Raw genomic sequence first — 20,627 nt, 5'->3', positions numbered from 1 at the left:
CAGGTCGACCATCTGACCTCTCTGAACCTCCGTCGTTTCCACACCTGTGCAACAGGGAAAGCACCCAGGGTCTCTCCTCCTCCACTGGCAAGAAAGCAAAGCACCTAGAAAGACCTAGCACTCAATTCTTGCTAGACTGACACCTCCCCGCTAATGCCATGTGCATGTCCAGATCCTGGTGGGAGCTGAGCATTGTGAGGGAATTGCCTGGAGAGTCATGATGTGGGAGGTGCCCTCTTCCCCAAGGACTGGGGATGAACCAGAGGCATTTCCTGAGGCGTCCGCGCCTGCTTCCCCACACTGAGGGAGTCGGGGTGTCAAACCCCTCACCCGCCGCCTTACAGCATCAGATGTTAGTTGGAAACATAGGCCAGGGGCCTTCCATAGAGGTGCCCGGAGCCGTGATCTTTGGGGAAAGGGAGCCATTGTGTGAGACCCAGACCAGGCAAGGCCACCTACTGAGCAGAGACTTTATCTCTAAGTGTAGTTCTCTGAAGAGGGTTCCTTTCAAAGGAACACTCGCCACATGGTAAGGTGCTAGGGCTTGGAAAAAACTGCTTGCATTTCCCTTTTGATTTTAAGAATTGTGGTGAGGAAAAATGTTGTGGGTCAGCTTCCTAGACCTGGGGGTTAAGGTGGAGTAACATTCCATATAAGCAACAGTTTGTGGAAATTCCAGACTCTACCATCCAGTACATCAGAGCTACTTGTGGGGGTGCGGGTAAGGGTGGGGAGGTGGTAGTTATAAAAAGACAGCTTCCTGGGCCCCTGTTCCTGTGGTTACAGTTTACCGGGTTGGAGTGGGCCCCAGGAATTTGTATTTTTAAGACTCTCCAGGTAATTCTGACATGCAGCCGGGTTTAGTAACCATCTATGTAGACATTTCCTCAAACTTGGCAGTCTTATCTATGAGGAAACCTATTTCCCCCTCTGATTGCTCATTGTAACTGAGCTGTTTTTATGGGCCATGTTTTCCAAACCATATTTTAAAATTCTCAACAAATCATAGAACTTCTAAGTCACATCATTACTTCAGGGCTTACCAGGCATAATTATTAATGTATCATTAAACATTGCATAGCTGAAGTCATTACCCTAAGTTCATAGTATTTACATGCTGAATTGGACCTAGCAGAAAGCATTTCACAAAGCTTCATGCTTCAACTATTCACCATTGAGAATGCAGGTCCAAGGAGATACACCTGCCAAGCATGAGGAAACCTGCCCTGATGGTGTCAATAAAGCCTTCCTAACTGCCAGCATTTGCCCAAAGCATAAAACCTTTCCTCATCCTTCGGGACCGGAAGTGATCTCACTTGCTTTTGAATTCCCGTAATGCTTGGTTTTTCCAGTCCCATGGGACGACCGATTTTGTCTTGTACTTGGCCACCTCTTGTGTGCGAAGGCTTTCCGGCTTGTCTTTCATAGCTTCCATCTTGGTATTTACATCTTACATTTATATGCTCAAAGGATAAATGTATGACATTTTTACTTCATGTATATAGAGATGAAAACATCATAAATCATTTCCCCTAAATCATAAAGCAAAACTCAATTTCATTTTGGTCTTTTTTGCCAGAACTCCAAAATTTTATTCTTATTTGTTCAGTGGACATTTCAAACATTACACTCATTTTCTCTTTTTCAGTAAGGATTTATGTTTTCCTTTCATGCAGAGATACATAAGCTTTTCAGCTGAAATCCTGAATCCCCGAATCTCCCTCCCCCAAACCCCTTTACTCCGGCCACCAGACCCCTCCCCTGCCAGGTCCCTGGAGAATCCACAGAGCACTGAGGTCCCGCCAGGCAAACGATTTTACTTATTGTTGGATCCAGTGCCGATCAGAGATCCTTGCCCCAGGACACAAGGCTAGACTTAGGCAGGCTGAAGAGACTTGCTCCTTGGCCCCTTCCTCTGGGCTTTATCCCAGTTCCTACAGGGGCTTCCACGAGCAGGGAAACCATGGAAGATGGCACCCGCCCCATGAACACTGACTGCATCCCTTCTATCGATAGAGAGCTCAGAATCCTTGACCACACGCCCCTACCCCTCTAGTCTCCCCCAGAGGTCAGGGTGTGCTGTTACTGACAGCTTTGTGGCCACGCGTGCAGCTGCTGTGTCATTTTTATTCACACAACAAAAATGAAGTCAGTAGCCAAGGACATTGTCCAGAAGTCTCTTTTGTGATCTAAGTGGAAAAAATGCTGAAATTAAACATTTTTCAAGGAAAAACTGTAGATTCTCTTAACTGGTTCTCATAATAAATATTTTGTTTTGATTTGTTTTGTCCCTATTTTTCCTCTCCTACTGGAAGTTCATATAACTCCTAACTTTTAAATCCCATCATTTTATCATTAATTTTGTGGAATTATGTGGTATCATTAAGACCAAATTAAGTCGGAGTTATTCTTTGACAAGTCACATATGCAGTTAGGTTAAATATCTGTCTTGAGCTGGGACTTACTGTCAGTTGGCAGATATTTTTGTCATTGCTTGAGCAATTCAGAAAGCAGAGATTTTAGTAAATTAAATTGTAACATTTAGCTTGATATGGGATAATTAGTTTCCCTCTACATTATTTGTTCAAATAAAAGCATTAATGAAAACAGTTAATTAAATCCCTTGATTTGGTTGTCCTTGTTATGTGCCCCCCCCCAAAAAAAAGGAAATCAGCAAAAACATAAAAATAAAAAATAATAAGCATTCACCTGGCAGGTTGACAGGTTTCTACTGCTCAGAAGGGTAAGCAACATGAGAAGTGTTACGTTTCTTTTACCATGTTCACCATAAATTGGCAATGTGACCCTCTTTATTTGAAGGATAAGAATGCTCAGACCTAATTTTGTAGCTGTCCTCCCGAAGCATGGAATGAAACGCAATAGCTTTTACTTATTTCCCTGGATACTCTAATCCCTCCGTGCTTTACAAGTATCTTTGAGCTGTTCCTCCCTCTGTATCCACAGCAACGTGAAATCCCACCGGAATTATCTGCTGTGGAAATGCAGGTGCACTTGTTTAATGTTTCATTGGCCTGAGCGCTTCACTTGAACTTTTTTTGGTTCCACAGCATGGTGACCTTTGATTTTGGAGCAGAGGGCTCACAATGATCCTAGATTTCGTTTCTATACGTTAAGCCAATACCATTAGACCTGAGATCGTGCTTTTCCCGAGGCGCTGCTGCTTCTGCCATCTCGTCTAACACGTGTCCAAACCAGGATGCACCCCGTGACCCGCTTCCATGTACAGGAACTTTTTTAAAAAAATTCATTAATTAATTTATTTTTGGCTGCGTTGGGTCTTCGTTGCTGCGCGCGGGCTTTCTCTAGTTGCGGCAAGCAGGGGCTACTCTTCGTGGCGGTGCGCGGGCTTCGCATTGCGGGGGCTTCTCTTGTTGTGGCTCACGGGCTTAGTTGCTCCGCGGCATGTGGGATCTTCCCAGACCAGGGCTCGAACCCGTGTCCCCTGTATTGGCAGGCAGAGTCTTAACCACTGCGCCACCAGGGAAGTCCCTGCAGGAACTTTTTGAATATGCATAGGTAATCAGAATAAAAGCCTTAAATGTGTTATATCCATATTTCATACTCAGAAGAGCTAAGATCTATTTGTACATTATAAATAGTATAATGACTTTGGACTGATACTCTTAGATAGTTATAAATTTAAGAAATCAAATATTTGGATGTTTCTAAATCAGATGACAGAGATAACTATCACAGCAAAATATGAGGTTGAAGATAAAATGGAAATGCTGATGGTAATTTCATATAAAGTCATGAAAGAGACAGGGAACCTTCATGGAATAGCAAAAAGGTTGATGTTACAAAGAAGGGTGAAGAGGCTAGGTTAGGCCCCAACCATAAGGGCCTGAGATACCATGCTCATGAATTTGGACTTAGTATTTTGGTTATAAAAATAGGTAACATTCATTGAAAATGTTTTGTGCAGCAGGCAATAGTCTAAGCATTTTACAGATATTATTTCATCTCATCTTCACAGCACCCCTGTGAGGAGCTAGGTTCTATTATTCCCATTTTACCGGCTAGCAACTGAGCCACAGAGAGGTTGAATTACTTGCTCAAAGTTAAAGAGCTAGAACGTGCTCGGGCCAGGAGTCCAGTGAGGCAATCTGACCCCTGAGCCCATGGTCTTAGCTGCTCTGCTCTGCATCTACCAAAGCGGTGAGCAGACATAGACGTGAGATGGGATTTAATTTAAAAAGAGGTTTCCAGTAGCCGTGTGGAAGATGGGCAGGAGAGAGGCTTGTGCCGGGACGACTAACCCTGAGACTGTTTTCTCTGGGCAAGAAGGTGAGCGAAGGCAGTGTGTCCTGGGAATGGCAGGTGTTGAGCATTCAAGAGATGTGGATGATGTAGACATGACTGGACATGGTGACCAGTTGTGGGAAGGGAGAGAGAGAGGGTAGGAGTTTGAGGTTGGCTCCCAAATTCCTAACTAGAGAGGCAGTCTGTTGACCATGCCTTTGATGAAGTTAAAAGAGGAGTGGGACGGGGCCACATGGACCTTTGGACACGTATTGAATTTGGGATGCCTGTGGAGGGGCCACATTAGGACTGACGGGCATCTGGAAATTAGGTTTCTAGCTCAGAAGAAAACTATAATGTAAAGATGTAAGATGAAGCTGTGGTGTCAATCACATCACCCAGGGAGCTGGGCATGGAGACTGGGAAGTTTGGCAAAGGATTGATGGGGCACGGAGGAGGAGCTGGCGAGGAAAGCAGTCTTCAAAGAGAACCTTAAGACAGTGCTGTCTCAGACCACGTGTTCTATGGCGGTAGCTCCTGGGTGGGGCCTCCTGCATGGTCCCAGCTGTCCACATGTCCTCCAGCCCTTGTTCCTCAGGATTCCCACCAGCAGTGGCACCCCATCCACAATTGCTAGTCCCTGGATGAGCCCCAGAACCCTGCCCACACCTCTGCCTTCACTCAGTCAAACCCTGTAGAGTCGGCTGTCTACTTCCTGCTCAGACCCTGACTGATACAAGCATCTTCCCTCATCACCGCCCCCCACCTTTCCTTTAGTAGTCAACACATAGAGATTTCTAGTTGCTTTCCAGTGTTTATTCTGTACTTTGTCCTTGATAACAGAACCCTGGGCAGTGTGGTTCTTGGAAAACCCATTGTGTTTCTCTTTGAAAAGCCACATTTCTCAGCCTCCCTTGCTGCTATATATGGCCATGTCACTAAGTTCTCCCACATCAGCAGAAATGTCATGTGAGACTTTCAGGGAAGCTCTTTAATGGGCAGCCCTTTCTACCCATTCCTCCTCCCTTCTGCCTGTAATGTGGATGTGGGGTGTGATGGCTGGAGCTCCAGGAGCCACCTTGGACCTGAGGTGACCTTGTGAATGGAAGGCACACATTGAGAAGTGGAGAAGCAGGGCCTGCTGACAGCATGGCTCCACCTGTCAGCATTAGACAAGTCACTTCGAGGTTTCTTAAGTGCAGTTGTAAGAGAAACTTGCTAGGATAGGGAGAGACAGGAGAGGAACTTGAAGAGGAGACAGGGTTAATGGGACACCCCTCCCTTCTAAATGGGGGAAATGGAAGATGGCTCTTGTAGTTGTATCTAGAGGTGGCAAGAAGGGAAATGGAGGGAGGGGTCTTGCCAGGGGACTAGTTTCTGTTTTCCTTATGATGTGGGAGATGTTCTCACTTGAGAATGAGGAAGGGGGATAGTAGGGAGAAGAAGAAAGGGTGAAGTAGGGACCTTGAAGATTGGATATAGAACCAGAACAGCCACAATGAAGAACGCAAAAGGAATTTGGCTAAGGCTAGAGAAGGAGGGTGGAAAGCTGGTTCCTTAATAGATAAAAAGTAAGAAAATGCCCCTCCCCAAATCTTTTGGCAAAATCTTTAATTGTACAATAGCATAATTCAGGGTAATACAGTGTGGTAATTCGGCAATTTACAAGTCATTTTACAAGTGATCCATGTTGTTAGATAGTTCAAACTGTTCAGTGCCAAAGAGATTGTTTCTTTAGTAAAAAATACCGCTGGATAATTACTAAGCCACTTATTCACATAGAGATGTAAAAAAGGCCTGCATATCATTGTATTATTAGTACAACGTAAACCACATTTTAGTCACATAGGCTCCAAAGCCCAAATAAATTTTGATCGCGTGTGAGTATAAACACGTATTGTTATTTGCATTTTCCGTTAAATGGTAATAAATCAAAGGCCTGCAACTGGTGTGTTTGCAGACTGCAGCCATAAGTAGTCGGGGTTAATTGTGACCTTTACATTATTTGAACGTATTCAAAAGTTTTATTCTTATTACTAGGGGACAAAATGTGCTTGGTTTTCTTTGTATCAAATAAGAATATTCATTCTTACATGACACACATCCTTAGAGACTTTAAAGCAAAACCTTTCCTAATATTTAGCTATTTTTAAATGTCAGGTGCAGTTGAGTTTATTCCATTGCCTGCCGTGCCATCACCCAAAGTCTCCTGCTTTTAATGGTGCTTAACAGATTGTCCGCAAATTGATAGCATTTCCACGTTTGGAAATTTTCCAGTTTCCTCCTGGGGAAAGAGGGCAGGTGTTTTCCTCTAACTTGGAGAAGGTTTCTTTTTCTGCATTTGGTTGGTCTAAGGGGAGGGGTGAACCAAGAAGAGATTTTTAGAAAAAAACAATGTTTTTCTCATCCTGCTGAAGCGCAGGCGATCAGCCCACCCATAAGACGCTGCTGACTGTAGCTGGAAGGCAGATCTGCAGCGGGAGGATCTAAACTATTTCAGGGAGACACGGAGGGAGCGCTGAGGAGCGTGCGCTCAGTGTGCTGGGCGTGCTGCTCACCGTCCCTGGGGGACCGGTCCTTGGGCCGCCTGCGTGAGTGCAGAGGGCACTCCTTGGGGTCAGAAGATGTGGCTTTCATTTCTGGCCCTGCTGCTTCTGAGCTTCGTGACCGTGAACAAATTACCTACCGTTTCCAACCTCGATTTTCTTCTGTCTGAAATACAGAGAATACAAACCTGCACCGGCCCCCTGCCACCACCACCCCCCGACCCCGGCAGAAATTGTCCTGAAGATTAATCTCTATGACGACGCCCATAATCATGCCTCGGGCCCTGGAAAGCCTGATGCAAATAAATATAAGGCAGCTTTGCTCTTGAAAGGAATCTTCTAGAATTCTCTCCTCTGTGATGCCGTGCTCTCCTGATCTGAGTAGTTACAGATATCTGAAAGTCATAAAGCTAATGTTGACTCTGAGAATTAGATGATCTTTGCATCCCTGTCCACAGTTTGGGGTCTACAAGGGCAGTGAAGACCATGGTTAGATGAGAAGATGCTAAAGCCAGATGGCCTGGGTTCACACCCAGCCTCCAGATTTCCTGGCTGCACCGGCTTAGGCAAATCACTTTGCCTCTGTTCCGCATAATAAAAGCAGGGTAATAATAGTACTGACCTCATCGTACTGCTTCCAGGCCTCAATGAGGGCCCTGCAGAGCACTTCAGTGTAAGCACTCAGCAAGTTTCACCATGGTGGTTAGAATTCCAGGCCATCTCTCAGGAGTCTGAAACTCAAACTTTGCGTTGACTTATACTAAATTTACCTGCTTCCTCCCACCTTGGGGTTTTATTTTGTTTTACTCTGAGAAGCAAATTTTAAAAAGTTAAATGGCACCTGCCTTCACAAGGTCACAGCTTTTGGAAGTTTCTGCCATTAGCTGCTCCGGCACCCTCTCGCTTCTTTCATTTAAATGGTTCTCTTGGAAGGTTTGTGCAAAAAGAGTTGCTACTTTCAAAGAAAGACTCAACAATTGGAAGACAAGTGAAATAAGGTTAAATTGAATTGTAATAAACGTTCACTGAATTGTGCTTTACCTCTTTCTTTTTTTTTTTCTTTCTCCTTAGCTCTCACCTGAAGTTCAGTAATCTCACCCTGATTTCAACCCACGGACTCCCAGGAAAAAAACTTCTGGGCACTGAACAAAGGAAGTTTTTAGCAAGCGAGTATGAATTGTATTTTCTTTTTTTAAAATTTTATTTTATATTGGATTATGGTTGATTTACAATGTTGTGTTAGTTTCAGGTGTACAGCAAAGTGACTCAGTTATACATATACATATATCTCCTCTTTTTCAGATTCTTTTCCCATATAGGTTATTACAGAATATTGAATAGAGTTCCCAGTCCTATATAGTAGGTCCTTGTTGATTATCTATTTAATATATAGTAGTGTGTGTATGTTAATCCCAATCTCCTTATTTATCCCTCCCCTGCTTTTTCATTCTGAAGCCTAAATGTCCTAATTTGTGTGCCGTCCTTTTTCTGCTAAATGGTAGAAAAGGGAAGTGGTAGGTTTTTCTCCTGAGTTCAGATGTTCTTTTTTTTTTTTTTAATCTTTATTGGAGTATAATTGCTTTACAATGGTGTGTTAGTTTCTGCTTTATAACAAAGTGAATCAGTTATACATATACACATGTTCCTATATCTCTTCCCTCTTGCGTCTCCCTTCCTCCCGCCCTCCCTATCCCACCCCAGATGTTCTTTAAGAGATAGAAATGCAAGTTAAGAGTGAATAGCAGGTCTGGGAGGATGCCGGCCCTGTTCCAAACAACTGGGACGGGTCTGTGACCCAGATACCACCTGCTTTTGGGTTCTGAGTGACACTCCAGGGCATGGGAGCTTGGTGACTGTATTTGCATCAGACCAGGCAACTTGCCGGAGGGAGCTAAAGTCTGGGCACCTCCGTGGGGTGAGGGTCTCAGGCCCACCTGGCCCTTTGTCATCAGGGCTGATGAGGCAGAGGCCTTCTGAGTCCTCTGAGTCTGTCATTGTTTCTGTCCCAGTAGAATCAGCCTTTGACAACACCCCTTCTAGAAAATGCCACTTCATTATCACACAGCTTCCATTCATTTTAATTTCCTGTAACAAAGCATTAGTACAAGAATGATTAGGCTCCCTGCCTCTAGAAACAATGTCCCAATTTTTCCAACAAGGAGGGAGGAAATTGTTCTCTCTCGGGGGTTTTCATTTTAGATCCACAACGAAGGACCCTCTTTCCTCTGTGAAAAAGGCTGACTTTGCCTTCAAACTGTGAGAAAAACGGCAGTCTCCTTGCCAGCAGAACTAGGCTCGTTTTGACCTTATACTTTTATCAGACTATAAACTTTGGGGTTTGGGGAAGGACATCATCAGGGTGCAGTCAAAAAGACGTGGGTTTTGAGCCAGGTCGATGAATTCAGATCCTGCTCCCACCATAAAGGGGATTTCATCTCTCTGAGCTTTGGGGGTTTTGACTGGAAATGTGTATGATAAGCCAGCCTTGCTGGAGTTTTTGGTTAAAATTAGCCTAACACCAAGTTCTGGCTGAGCATGGAGGATCAACCCACGTACACCCCCTTCCCTCACTTTCCCTTCTTTCCAAATGACATAATTCCCAGGAAATGCTGGTGTTCCTGATAAATGTCTCATGAGGAATTTCATTCAGTCGGCCTGGCAAAGGTTCTGTCAGTCCAGGTCAGGTGTGTTCCAGGAGAGACAGGCTAGCAAGTGATGCTCTGCTTGGCCTGATTCTGTGGGGACCTGCGTGTGGCTGGGTGCACGGTCACCTGGGGTCTCTGCCTCTGTCCTTTCCCCTCCACACTCCCAACCCAGTAGCCAGAGCAAGGCTGCAGAAACGTGAATCAGATCCTGTCAACTCCCGAGCGGCCTGGAGCTGCTCTGTCCAGTGTGGCGGCAGTGAGCCACATGTGGCTGCTTAAATTTCAATTAATTACAGTTAAAGGGGATTAAAATTCAGCTCGTTGATTACATGAGCCACATTTGAAGTGGGCGGCTAGCCACGTGTGGCTCGCAGCTGCCCTATCAGACAGCCCAGCTGCAGAAGGATTCTGTAGTCACAGAAATTTCTAGATGCTCCCATCTGAAATCTGCCCCTGTTCTGCTGGCTCCTCCGACCCCCTCTTTTACTGTTTTTGCCCTTGTTCTCTCTGCTCTCACCACACCAGCCTACTTGATGTCCCTCGAACACAACAGGCAAGTCCTCACCTTGGGGGTCTTTGCTTTTCCCTCTTCAGGTCTTGGCTGAAATGTCAACTTTTCCATGAGACCTACTCTGACCATCTAGTCGTCTGCAGCGAACTCTCCAACACACTCTAGTCCTCCTTCTTGGCTCTCTTTCTTGCTACTGAAATCCTTGTAAATATTATACAATTTGCCTTTTAAAATTGTTTATTCTGAATCCTTCAACCATGATGTAAACTCCACAAGGGCAGGAATGTTTTGCCTTTTGTTCACTGATGGGTTCCCAGCATCTGGGACAGTGCTTGGCACTTAGCAGGTGCTCAGTAAATAATGTCAAAGAGATGACAGTTACCTCCGAAAGTACCTGAAGAAGTCCTCTCCATCAGGGTGTAGACAGGGACTAAATAACACAGCCATATAAGATGTCTCTGGATGGGTACCTGCATGTTATCCTCTTAGAAACCACAAATTGAAACATCAACAGGATGTTGCCTTTCAAATGTTCCTCAGACCCCAGTACAGGAAATTATGTCTGGTCATGGAGTTTAGAAAGAACAAGTGCATTGATATCCAAAAATTTAATGATTCGAATTCCTCACGCTAAATACAAGTTCTGAACTTTTCCGTAACCAGTGTTTTGATTTATTATTGCTGTTACTATTTTTTGAAAAGCCATGTTTTGTCTCCCCACCTCCCCTGCCGGAACCCCCCTCCCTCCCCCCGCCGTGCAGCCTCTGGTGGACGTGCTAATGATGTGCCCGGGGTGCAGCAGAAAGGAGCATGGAGGGAGGGGAGGAGGAACCGGCAAATGGAGAAATTCACTAATTGGACAATCAGCTCTGAATAACTGAAGGTTAATTATGATGCTCCTTCTTCTGGGAGTGTCACGATAAACCCTTGCTGGAAACCTCTGAGGTTCTTTCCGGTCCTGCAGGGTTCTGATTCCATGAAGTTCAGGTCTTCACCACACTTACATTTATCCCTCTGGAGTTTGCTCTTAATTTTGTACCTGGAACTTTAAGCTAAGTCTTCCCATCACTAGATTTGGGGTCACTGCAACTTTGAGCAAGCTGGCCACTCTCCACATATGTCCTGTTTCAGCAATTCCCCCATCCTGCATTTCTGCTTTTTTTCTCCTCCTTATTACCTGTCTCCAGAATGTTCTGTGAAGACAAGCTTTCACATTATTTTTACGTCAGAGTCAAGGTCACCTGAGAAACACGAAGTTTCATTGACCTACCTTCTTTGGTCCCTTCTCTCTCTTCCAGAGGACTCTAGTGGAGATATTTCTCTTGTCCTCAAGCCTGGAGATGCTCCCTGCCCTGTGGGAATCTTATGCTCATTAACTCTGCTTAGGAAATAATTTTGGAGAAATATCACTTACAGTCTCCAATATCTAGTCTCACTGCCTCATGGGTAAATTAAAGAAGGTCCAGAATGGATTCTAATATCCGAAACAGATAGGCATCAGCTACACACAGTGTAAATTTCTCAGTTTCTAAACTGAGGAATGTCATTCCATGTGGTCACAGGCTGTAAAAGCAAGCACCCCACATTTTTCAGTGCTTCCTAAGGTCCCCGCAACCCCAGCGTTCCCGAGTGCCAGTTCCCACTGGACAGAGCTTCAGATTTTATCTCTGAAGTATGCATTCTGAAATTATCAACACCGCTGGCCTACTGTCATTAGAAATAACATCGTCTTAGCCTTCCCCAAATTTCCCCTGAGAACTTTCATCTTTGAGCAAATCCTCATATGACGAATCCCTGTGCATTAACTATATTTAATTCTTCCTCATCTTGGACGGCTGACAGTACTGCTCCTGTTAGGAATGGATCACATCCCAAGTAAGAACAATCCCTCGTGGGTCTCTCACAGATGTATGAAATCAGTGAAGCCTCCTGTTTTCCTGTACAGCTACCAAAATGGCTTTTTATAAGAGAATTTCATCTCACTATCTGTTATTTTCCTGTGGCAGGCCAGGCCCCGATTTTCTTTTCATATTAAGAAGAAATTTTCTTGTTTTTAAGTGTCATTGTGTGGAGAGATACAAAGCCCAGACTCCGTTCTCTTTCACAGGCCCTATAACAGGTTCTAATGTGCATCCATTACCAGGATTCTTTTTGTGTGGTGAGAGCAGACTCATGTGTGGATCAAAAAGAAAAAATGTTCTCCCATTACCACTTCAGAATCCTGTTTGCCTCCAAGGAGAGTAAACAGGATTGTGTATCATTAGTATTATTTGGAATAATACCCTTCACATATGCATCCCACTTGGCAAACAGCATCTCTTACATTCTCGTATCCATCCCTTGCAATGCTCGAGGCATGTGAGGAGGGGTCGTTATCCCCTTCTGAGAGGTGAGGAAACTGAAGTTCTAAAAAGGGGTGCAGAGCCCCCAGGGTCCATTTTCATTGGCGACAGAGCAGGGACACAGACCCTGGCACGGGGAAGCCTAGATTTAAACAGACTCTCACCGTTCTGCTGCCCTACACTCTGCGTCTTCAGAACAGGGTTATTAAAACGTCACGTACATGAGGTCAAACGTTCCAGAAAATTCTGGAAACAACCCTCACAGAACTCTAAATAAACTGAAAGCCTCAGGAAACCCACTTTTCTCCCATTACAGTATTGTGTTCACCCTCGAATAGAACCCAGAGAACAAAACCCGTCTCCCCTGGGCCTGCTCGTATGGAAGCAGCGGTCCCCGTAAATCACCTTTACCCTGAGAAGTGACTCCCCAGAGGCCCCGGGGATTGTACTGGATGCAAACATAATTCCCTAATGGACATTTTCTCTAAATAAAATGCGTTTTGTTGTTTTGGCATGAATCCATACACTAATTCTAAGAATGAGTCATTTATTGAAAAGCCTTAGCAAATAGGCAGGGTTCTCGATATTCTAGACCTTGACCCCTGCCTGTGGGAATCCTCAGATGTCACTTTCTTCATCCTCATTCGCTCCACGTCTGTGGTCAATATGACAGTTGTCAATATGACAGATCAACCGCTAAGGTAAATTTGCACCCGCCATGAAATGGAAGCAAGAGTATATATGAATGATTACACACACACACACACACACACACACACACACGCACACACACACAAACACACACACTCTCCCTGTTGTGGACTGGCCTACCCCAGGCAGAACAATTTAGCTTTAATGGGAAGATGTCAATTTGCGACTAAGTGTCTCATAAGGACAAATCTGGCTAGCCTGGGTCCCGGTAAACTCCCAGCAAGAGCACAGGCTCGGCCCACCAGGGGACTTGAACCAGCTCAGCAGATGTCTAATTAATGCCCGCTGTCAGCTGCTCAAATGTCACTGATGGAGCCTCTCTCTCCGCAGCCACTGTTATAATGACAAAGATCACGCGTTGATGTCGCTGTGCTCCTGGATCAACGTGGTGGTTGGTAAAATGACTGCCATAGACCGAGCAGCTAAGCAGGTCATTGTTTCCAGAGAAGAAGTCGTGCTCTACGACCACCTTGTCCTCTGCACCGGGCAGCAGTACCAGGTGAGCCCTTGGGGATGGCGGGGGTCACGTGCTGACCAGGCCCACGTCTCAGGGTCAAGAGCATGCCTCCCACCTGCACATGTGACTGGAACTGGGTCCAAAACCCTCCTGGAAACCCATTCCAAGAAAAACATTCTGCTCAAGGATAAGAATCACAGCAAGTTGGAGAAATGTCATCCTTGAAGCTGTTGTCCAAAAGTCTAACACGTACTGCTCACCAGAGCAGAATCCAGACGCAGCCCGGCGTGCATCTGTGGAAAATTAATTTATGCTTCAAGAGGCTAACATTTGGCGGTGGCGATGGGCTTGCGAGAAAGTATTTCAAACATGCGCACCTTCTGTCAGCCTTATTTTATTTTGTCTCTCGGTTACAAAGCTAGGAAGTGTGGCTGGTTGCTTACCTGGTGACCGTGCTTTCCAACTCGATTAAATTCTCAAGCCACATTCCAGGGAAGTGTTGCAGGATGTGACCTATTCAACGTCCGACAGAAGCGAATTTGAACATTCTCGCTTTGCAACGCTGGAGCATTTAATGCAGAAATGCCGCAGAAATAGGGCATCTCTTTGATGAAAAGAGATTTAGATGATGGAGTCTTTTCATTACATTTTCTCTCAGGGACTGGATAGGCCTCCAAGTGGGGTTTGTAGGGAGTTATCCCCTGTCCTCCCCAGGCACTGGTCATGTTTTTCTGCTCCTGTCCTAGGCCACCTTGGGGATGTGCTCAGGCCTGCTTCCCACAGATGAGCCAGGGGAGGCCGGCCTGGTGGGGATAGACAGCCCAGCAACCGCGCGCATCACTGACTTCAAGCGCTGAGCCTGGGCTGCCCACTGAGAGCACCTGGGGCACTTTTGAAATAAACCCAGGCCAGGGCCCTGCCCCCAGAGGCTCTGTTTTAATTATTCTGGGGATGAGTGGGGTCCAGTCATCAGTATTTTTTTGAAGCTCCCAGGTGATTCTAAGCTAAGGTGGAGAAACACAGACTTGAAACTTTCTCGACCTAGAACCTCATCTGTACCTTAGAGCAGCACTTCTCAAACTGCCATGTGCACACACATCCCCTGTGCATCTTGTTAAAATGTAGATGCTGAGCAGGGGCGGGGCGGGGGGGAGGCGTGGCTGAGATACCTGGGTTCTAACACGTTTCTGGGTAAGGCCAAGGCCGCTAGTGAGGGGACCACCTAAGGACCCAGCTTGGATCAGCGTCTGAGGGATTTCTTTTCTCTTTTTTCTTCCCCTTCCTCCTCCCCTTCTTCCTCTTCTCCTTCTTCTTCTCCTTTTAAAGCAATCCAATTCTCAAAGTGTAGGAGAGGACTTTTTTTTTTCTGGATAAAGGAGAAAAATAAACTGGTTACTTCAGTACTCCTCTTTTCCAAACGTGAAACCAGAAGAAAACACCAAGTACCCCTTTGTCCCCCCTCGCCTGCCCCTCCGAGTTCCAGCTGCTGCCTGCGACCGTGGACTTGGGAAAATGTGACAGGAAGGCCCGGCCAGCTGTCCAGAGACTCGGGCGTCTGCCCATGTGTGCCCAGCTGCCCCTGCGGCTTTAGTCTGTGGCACATTAAGCTCTTGCCCTTTTAACAATGGGAAACACGAAATGAAGTGATAAAGAGAGTTTCAATTTAATTTTTCCAGAAGGACATAAAGATTAAAGGTACGTAGACTGATATAAAAAAGGCAGCTGGATTCACTAGGAGCTTCCGGCTCTTATTTCTTTCCCTATTTCCCTTTTCCTCCACTCGCATGGTTTTGCCCCAATTTTGTGATTTAAAAAAATACCAACAAGTTAAAATGATGAAAATAAGCAAGAAGACTACCTGTTATAAAATATAATTACAAATCTTAACCTCTAATCTGACCTGTAAATGGCATGTACCAGTCTAAAATATCGTGCAATATTTTTGATATCCAAATCCATAGCACTTATTGTTTTAATCAGAAAAATCCATGCACAAGATACAATGTGCTGCAGGGCTGCATATGAGGAGCCCTGGTCTCTACTTCCAAGCCCTCTCGCCAGAGTCAGCCATTCTGAGGCATTTCTGTTGTTCGTTCTTCATAGGTTACCCCCCAGAACTACAAACAATGTGTTTATAGAAGTTTTCCCCTTGATCGGTCAACTTCCGACATTACCTATGACCTTTCCTCTTTGGACGATGAAGGTTTTTCTAGCTCACATCCAGTACCCTCTAAGCCCCTCCCCAACCCCACAGATGGATTTGATTATTTTTATTGGTGAGCACATGCCGGTTCTGAAAAGCTGTCTGCAAGACCTTATAATCAGGGTCCCCGAGCCCCCTCCCTGGCTCATGGAGCATCGAGCAGAGACGGAGAGAGGCCCACTCCCACGCCTGGGTGTGGGTCATCTCAGAGAGAGGAGGGATAGAAATGTGTCAGCCTGAAGTCAGATGGGTTGGCATGGGCCATGAGAAAACCGTGGCTGTGACTCCCACGGGGTGGCGCTTGGGGGAAGCCAGCTGGGAGAGCGTGCAGCCGGGCGAGGGCAAGTGGGGTGTGAGCTCTGGTGAGCTTGGTGTGGGTGAGCAACGGATGTGGTCTCCAAGGAGGCGAGTTATATCTCCTATGGGAGATAAAAGAACGTGGCATTGGGACAGTGCAGGCCCAGGCGAGAGCCTGCTGCAGAGGGTGGACAGAGCTGCATGCATCAAGGTGCCCCTCCTTGTCGTTTGGCAGCACCCAGCATGAAGAGACCTCCCTGTGTTGGGGCGGATTAAAGGGGAAAATAACAGCATGAGGCCAAAGAAAAGAGGCCATTTTAAATCAAGACTTCAGATTCCCTGAGGCTTCTCCCATCAGAGCCAACATCTCCTCCTCTTGAATCTGGGCAGGCTTGTGACAGCCTTGACCGGCAGAGTATGAAGGAAGTGACATGGCGTGAATTTAAGTCCAAGTCAAAGGCTAGGCAGCTTCTCTTTGTCTGTGGGAACAGTGGCTCCTGGAGCCCTGACCTGCCACATAAGGATTCCAGATACCCTATGACCACTGTGCTGGAAATGCCATACATGGGTTCTCCAGTTGAGGGTTCCAGCCAAGCCCAGGCTCTCAGCCATCCCTGCCAAGGCCCCAGACATGTGAGTGAAGCCATCATGGACCCTCCAGACCAGACCATCCATACACTGAATGTCACCAAGTGCCCTCTATCGATAACACGTGGAATAAAAGGATTGCCCAGCCAAGCTCTACCGAACTTCTGGCCACAAAATCATGAAAGGTGATAAAACAGTGGTGGTTTAAACCACTAAGTTTTGGTGTGAGTTTGTTGCACAGCAAGAAACAACTGGAACAAAAAGATAACACAGAATAAGAGAAAAGAGAACAACGTCTAGAAAAATCAGAGCAAGAACATACTTTTGAAAATATTCCAGAAGGCAGGAATGCAGGATCCTCTCTCTCTCTCATTCTCTCTCTGTCTCTCTCTGTCTCTCTCTGCCCCTCTTTCTCTGTCTCTGTCTCTGTCTGTCTCCCCAGGACACTGTGTATCATCCTCATTACGGCCTCCATCACAGGAGCCAAAGACATTCGAAGAGCAGAGACTGAGCTGAGAAGGCCACAGGGTGAGATGAAAAGGGAGATGGGGAGTAAGAAAGGATTGATGTTAAATCCCCATCAAGAGACAGACCTGCTTCTGTACAAGTTGGTGATGTCAGCTGAAGACCAATCACAAAACTCCCCTGGAGGGCTTCCCTGGTGGCGCAGTGGTTGAGAATCCGCCTGCCAATGCAGGGGACACAGGTTCGAGCCCTGGTCCGGGAAGATCCCACATGCCACAGAGCAAGTAAGCCCATGTGCCACAATTACTGAGCCTGTGCTCTAGAGCCTGCGAGCCACAACTACTGAGCCCTCGTGCCACAACTACTGAAGCCCATGTGCCTAGAGCCCGTGCTCCGCAACAAGAGAAGCCACCGCAATGAGAAGCCCGCACACCACAATGAAGAGTAGCCCCCACTCACCGCAACTAGAGAAAGCCCGCGTGCAGCAATGAAGACCCAACACAGCCAAAAAATAAAAATAAATAAATAAATTTATTTTTAAAAAAAAACAACTCCCCTGGAGGGTGGAGGCAAAGGGCAAAGGGATACACTGGGTGCCAGAGACAAGAAGATATGCTAGAGGTGGAGCCCATGCCTGGACAGTGCTTCTCCCAAAGAAGAGGCCCAAATACATGGAACAGAGACAATAAAGATATGCTAGAAGAAAACTTTCCTTACCTGAAAACATCATCCAGTTGACCACATTCTTGGCAAAATCAAGGAAGAATTCTCTCAGCTAGTTACATTCTGATGAAATTTTGGTTCTATGAGAACGATAGGGAAAACAATGAACAAACTTCAGGAGAAAAATAGCAGATTCCCCCCGCCCCGCATACTAAAGAACAAAAATAAGGCAAGGCAAATAAGGCAAAAAATTACCTCTCCAGCCTTCAGTGGTTTAAGAAAATGAAACTGGCTGCTCAGAATTTTGAAGAAAATGGGCAATTCAGTCATCGCATGCTTGCCTAAGTGTATCCTATTGGAGGATGGCAAAAAGTGTTCTTTATGGGCCAGGCCTGAGAAAGAGGATCTTCTGTGGTCTTTAATTCGCACTCTGGATAACGGAGACAGAAAAGAACCGGACACAGTAGTCTAAAAGGACACATGGCAACACCACAAACAATTTAAAAGGTAATCCAAATCATTTTTATAAATCTGAGAATAAATCCAAGATGGGCAATAATGAATCTTACTCTAAAGTAATCTAATCAAAACCGAGTTCTTGAAAATAGGGAGAGAGGTGGCCAAGGAGGACTATGCAGTGTCTTAAATGGGGAAGCACAAAGGCAATGTTTCATTCTTGACTCATATTTAGAGGAAATAAGTTTAAAGAATGGTTTTGAGCAGCCTAAATAAATTCACCTTCTAAACACCTGAGAAGATAAAATGGAAGAAAACATCCTTCATGTAACCAGAGGCAAGAAAAGAAAGAAAATAGCCACGATGCTTACACTTGAAAGTATGAACCAGAATGGCATAAGGAAAAAGACCTAACAGTTGTAACAGCGAGTGTCATGGTTTTAAATTGCCCCCATTACAAGACCAAGGATCTGTTTTTACAGGGACATCGAAATACAAGAGGAATACAAAACGAACCACACTCAGAGCTTAAGAGTGAAAAGATAGTTGCAGGAGCACCAGCAAAAGATGTCAAGCAAATTCAAACAGCTGTTACGAGCAGCAGCAATAGTCATATCCGGCGAAGCAGAATCAGCTGGAGAAATAAGAGCACTGATCCTGACACAGGGTGAAATTCGTGACGACGACGTGGAGGTCACGGCCCGTTACGTGGCACAACGTGGTTGTGTCACAGAGTGTATCACAGGACAGAAGTGCACCTGCAGCATGACGTGCATTTCTTGGTGTCACACGTAAGGGAAGGAACGAGCTGAAGCACCTCCAGAGATAAGAGGTCACCCCAGATGTTTAGCCAGAGGGGCAAAGAGTCCGATGGCTGAGAGTGTTCGTGTAGAAATGAATTCGACTCAGTGTGGCCCGGGAAGCAGATAACGACAGACATCAGAAGCCATGGGACTACAGCGTGCATCCATCCTAAGAAACTACCTCCTAAGGGTCAGAGCCTCCGCCAAAAGGGACTGTCAGACCCCCCGGGTACAGCGGGCTGCCAGCAGGAGAGGTCAGAGCACCTGACCTAGGTCAAGCACTGGCCTTGCACCACACCAGTGCTCCCTGAGGTCACCCTTGTGGTAACACCCTGAGCTCCCTGCCACTCCCACCCCCATTTTGCAGGTGAGGGAACCAAGCTGCAGTGGGGCTGAGGTCAAAGGTCAGGCAAGACAACTTGTCCAAGGTCGCACAAGGGTGGCAGACTAGGGGCTAGGGTTTGAGCGCAGGTGGTCTGGCTCCAGTTCTTCGCCGCTGCCTGTCTCTCTCCTCCCTCCCTCTCTCCCTGTCTCCTTCCCCTTGCCTCCTCCTCCCCTCCTGCCCTCTCCCATCCATGTGGTGCAGAGGTTACACTGGTTGGCTTTAAAAGTCTTCACAACTCACAAATTCTAGAACTTACCGTTTATAGCTACAGTCAAATAAACAGGTTTTTTTTAAGTTTTTTTTTTCTCTCTCTTTAAAAATATCTGGGGCTTCCCTGGTGGTGCAGTGGTTAAGAATCTGCCTGCTAATGCAGGGGACATGGATTCGAGCCCTGGTCTGGGAGGATCCCACGTGCTGTGGAGCAGCTGGGTCCGTGAGCCACAACTACTGAGCCTGCGCATCTGGAGCCTGTGCTCCACAACAAGAAAGGCCGCGATAGTGAGAGGCCTGCGCACCGACCTAACAGTTGTAACAGCGAGTGTCATGGTTTTAAATTGCCCCCATTACAAGACCAAGGATCTGTTTTTACAGGGACATCGAAATACAAGAGGAATACAAAACGAACCACACTCAGAGCTTAAGAGTGAAAAGATAGTTGCAGGAGCACCAGCAAAAGATGTCAAGCAAATTCAAACAGCTGTTACGAGCAGCAGCAATAGTCATATCCGGCGAAGCAGAATCAGCTGGAGAAATAAGAGCACTGATCCTGACACAGGGTGAAATTCGTGACGACGACGTGGAGGTCACGGCCCGTTACGTGGCACAACGTGGTTGTGTCACAGAGTGTATCACAGGACAGAAGTGCACCTGCAGCATGACGTGCATTTCTTGGTGTCACACGTAAGGGAAGGAACGAGCTGAAGCACCTCCAGAGATAAGAGGTCACCCCAGATGTTTAGCCAGAGGGGCAAAGAGTCCGATGGCTGAGAGTGTTCGTGTAGAAATGAATTCGACTCAGTGTGGCCCGGGAAGCAGATAACGACAGACATCAGAAGCCATGGGACTACAGCGTGCATCCATCCTAAGAAACTACCTCCTAAGGGTCAGAGCCTCCGCCAAAAGGGACTGTCAGACCCCCCGGGTACAGCGGGCTGCCAGCAGGAGAGGTCAGAGCACCTGACCTAGGTCAAGCACTGGCCTTGCACCACACCAGTGCTCCCTGAGGTCACCCTTGTGGTAACACCCTGAGCTCCCTGCCACTCCCACCCCCATTTTGCAGGTGAGGGAACCAA

At 46.3% G+C, this 20,627-nt stretch overlaps 1 protein-coding gene across 1 annotated transcript in view; it reads left to right on the top strand.

The window, feature by feature from the left end:
* The window catches only part of CFAP61 (cilia and flagella associated protein 61), a 259,559-nt gene that overhangs the window by 162,410 nt on the left and 76,522 nt on the right, over window positions 1–20,627 (top strand). The window contains exons 18-19 of the mRNA XM_028500039.1: window positions 7,881–7,979; window positions 13,349–13,517. Coding sequence (XP_028355840.1) covers window positions 7,881–7,979; window positions 13,349–13,517 — 268 coding nt within the window. The remainder of the gene's footprint in view (window positions 1–7,880; window positions 7,980–13,348; window positions 13,518–20,627) is intronic.

This window comes from Physeter macrocephalus, chromosome 14 (assembly GCF_002837175.3).
Source record: "Physeter macrocephalus isolate SW-GA chromosome 14, ASM283717v5, whole genome shotgun sequence".
Lineage (NCBI taxonomy): Eukaryota > Metazoa > Chordata > Mammalia > Artiodactyla > Physeteridae > Physeter > Physeter macrocephalus.
This window is presented reverse-complemented; position numbering and strand designations above follow the sequence as displayed.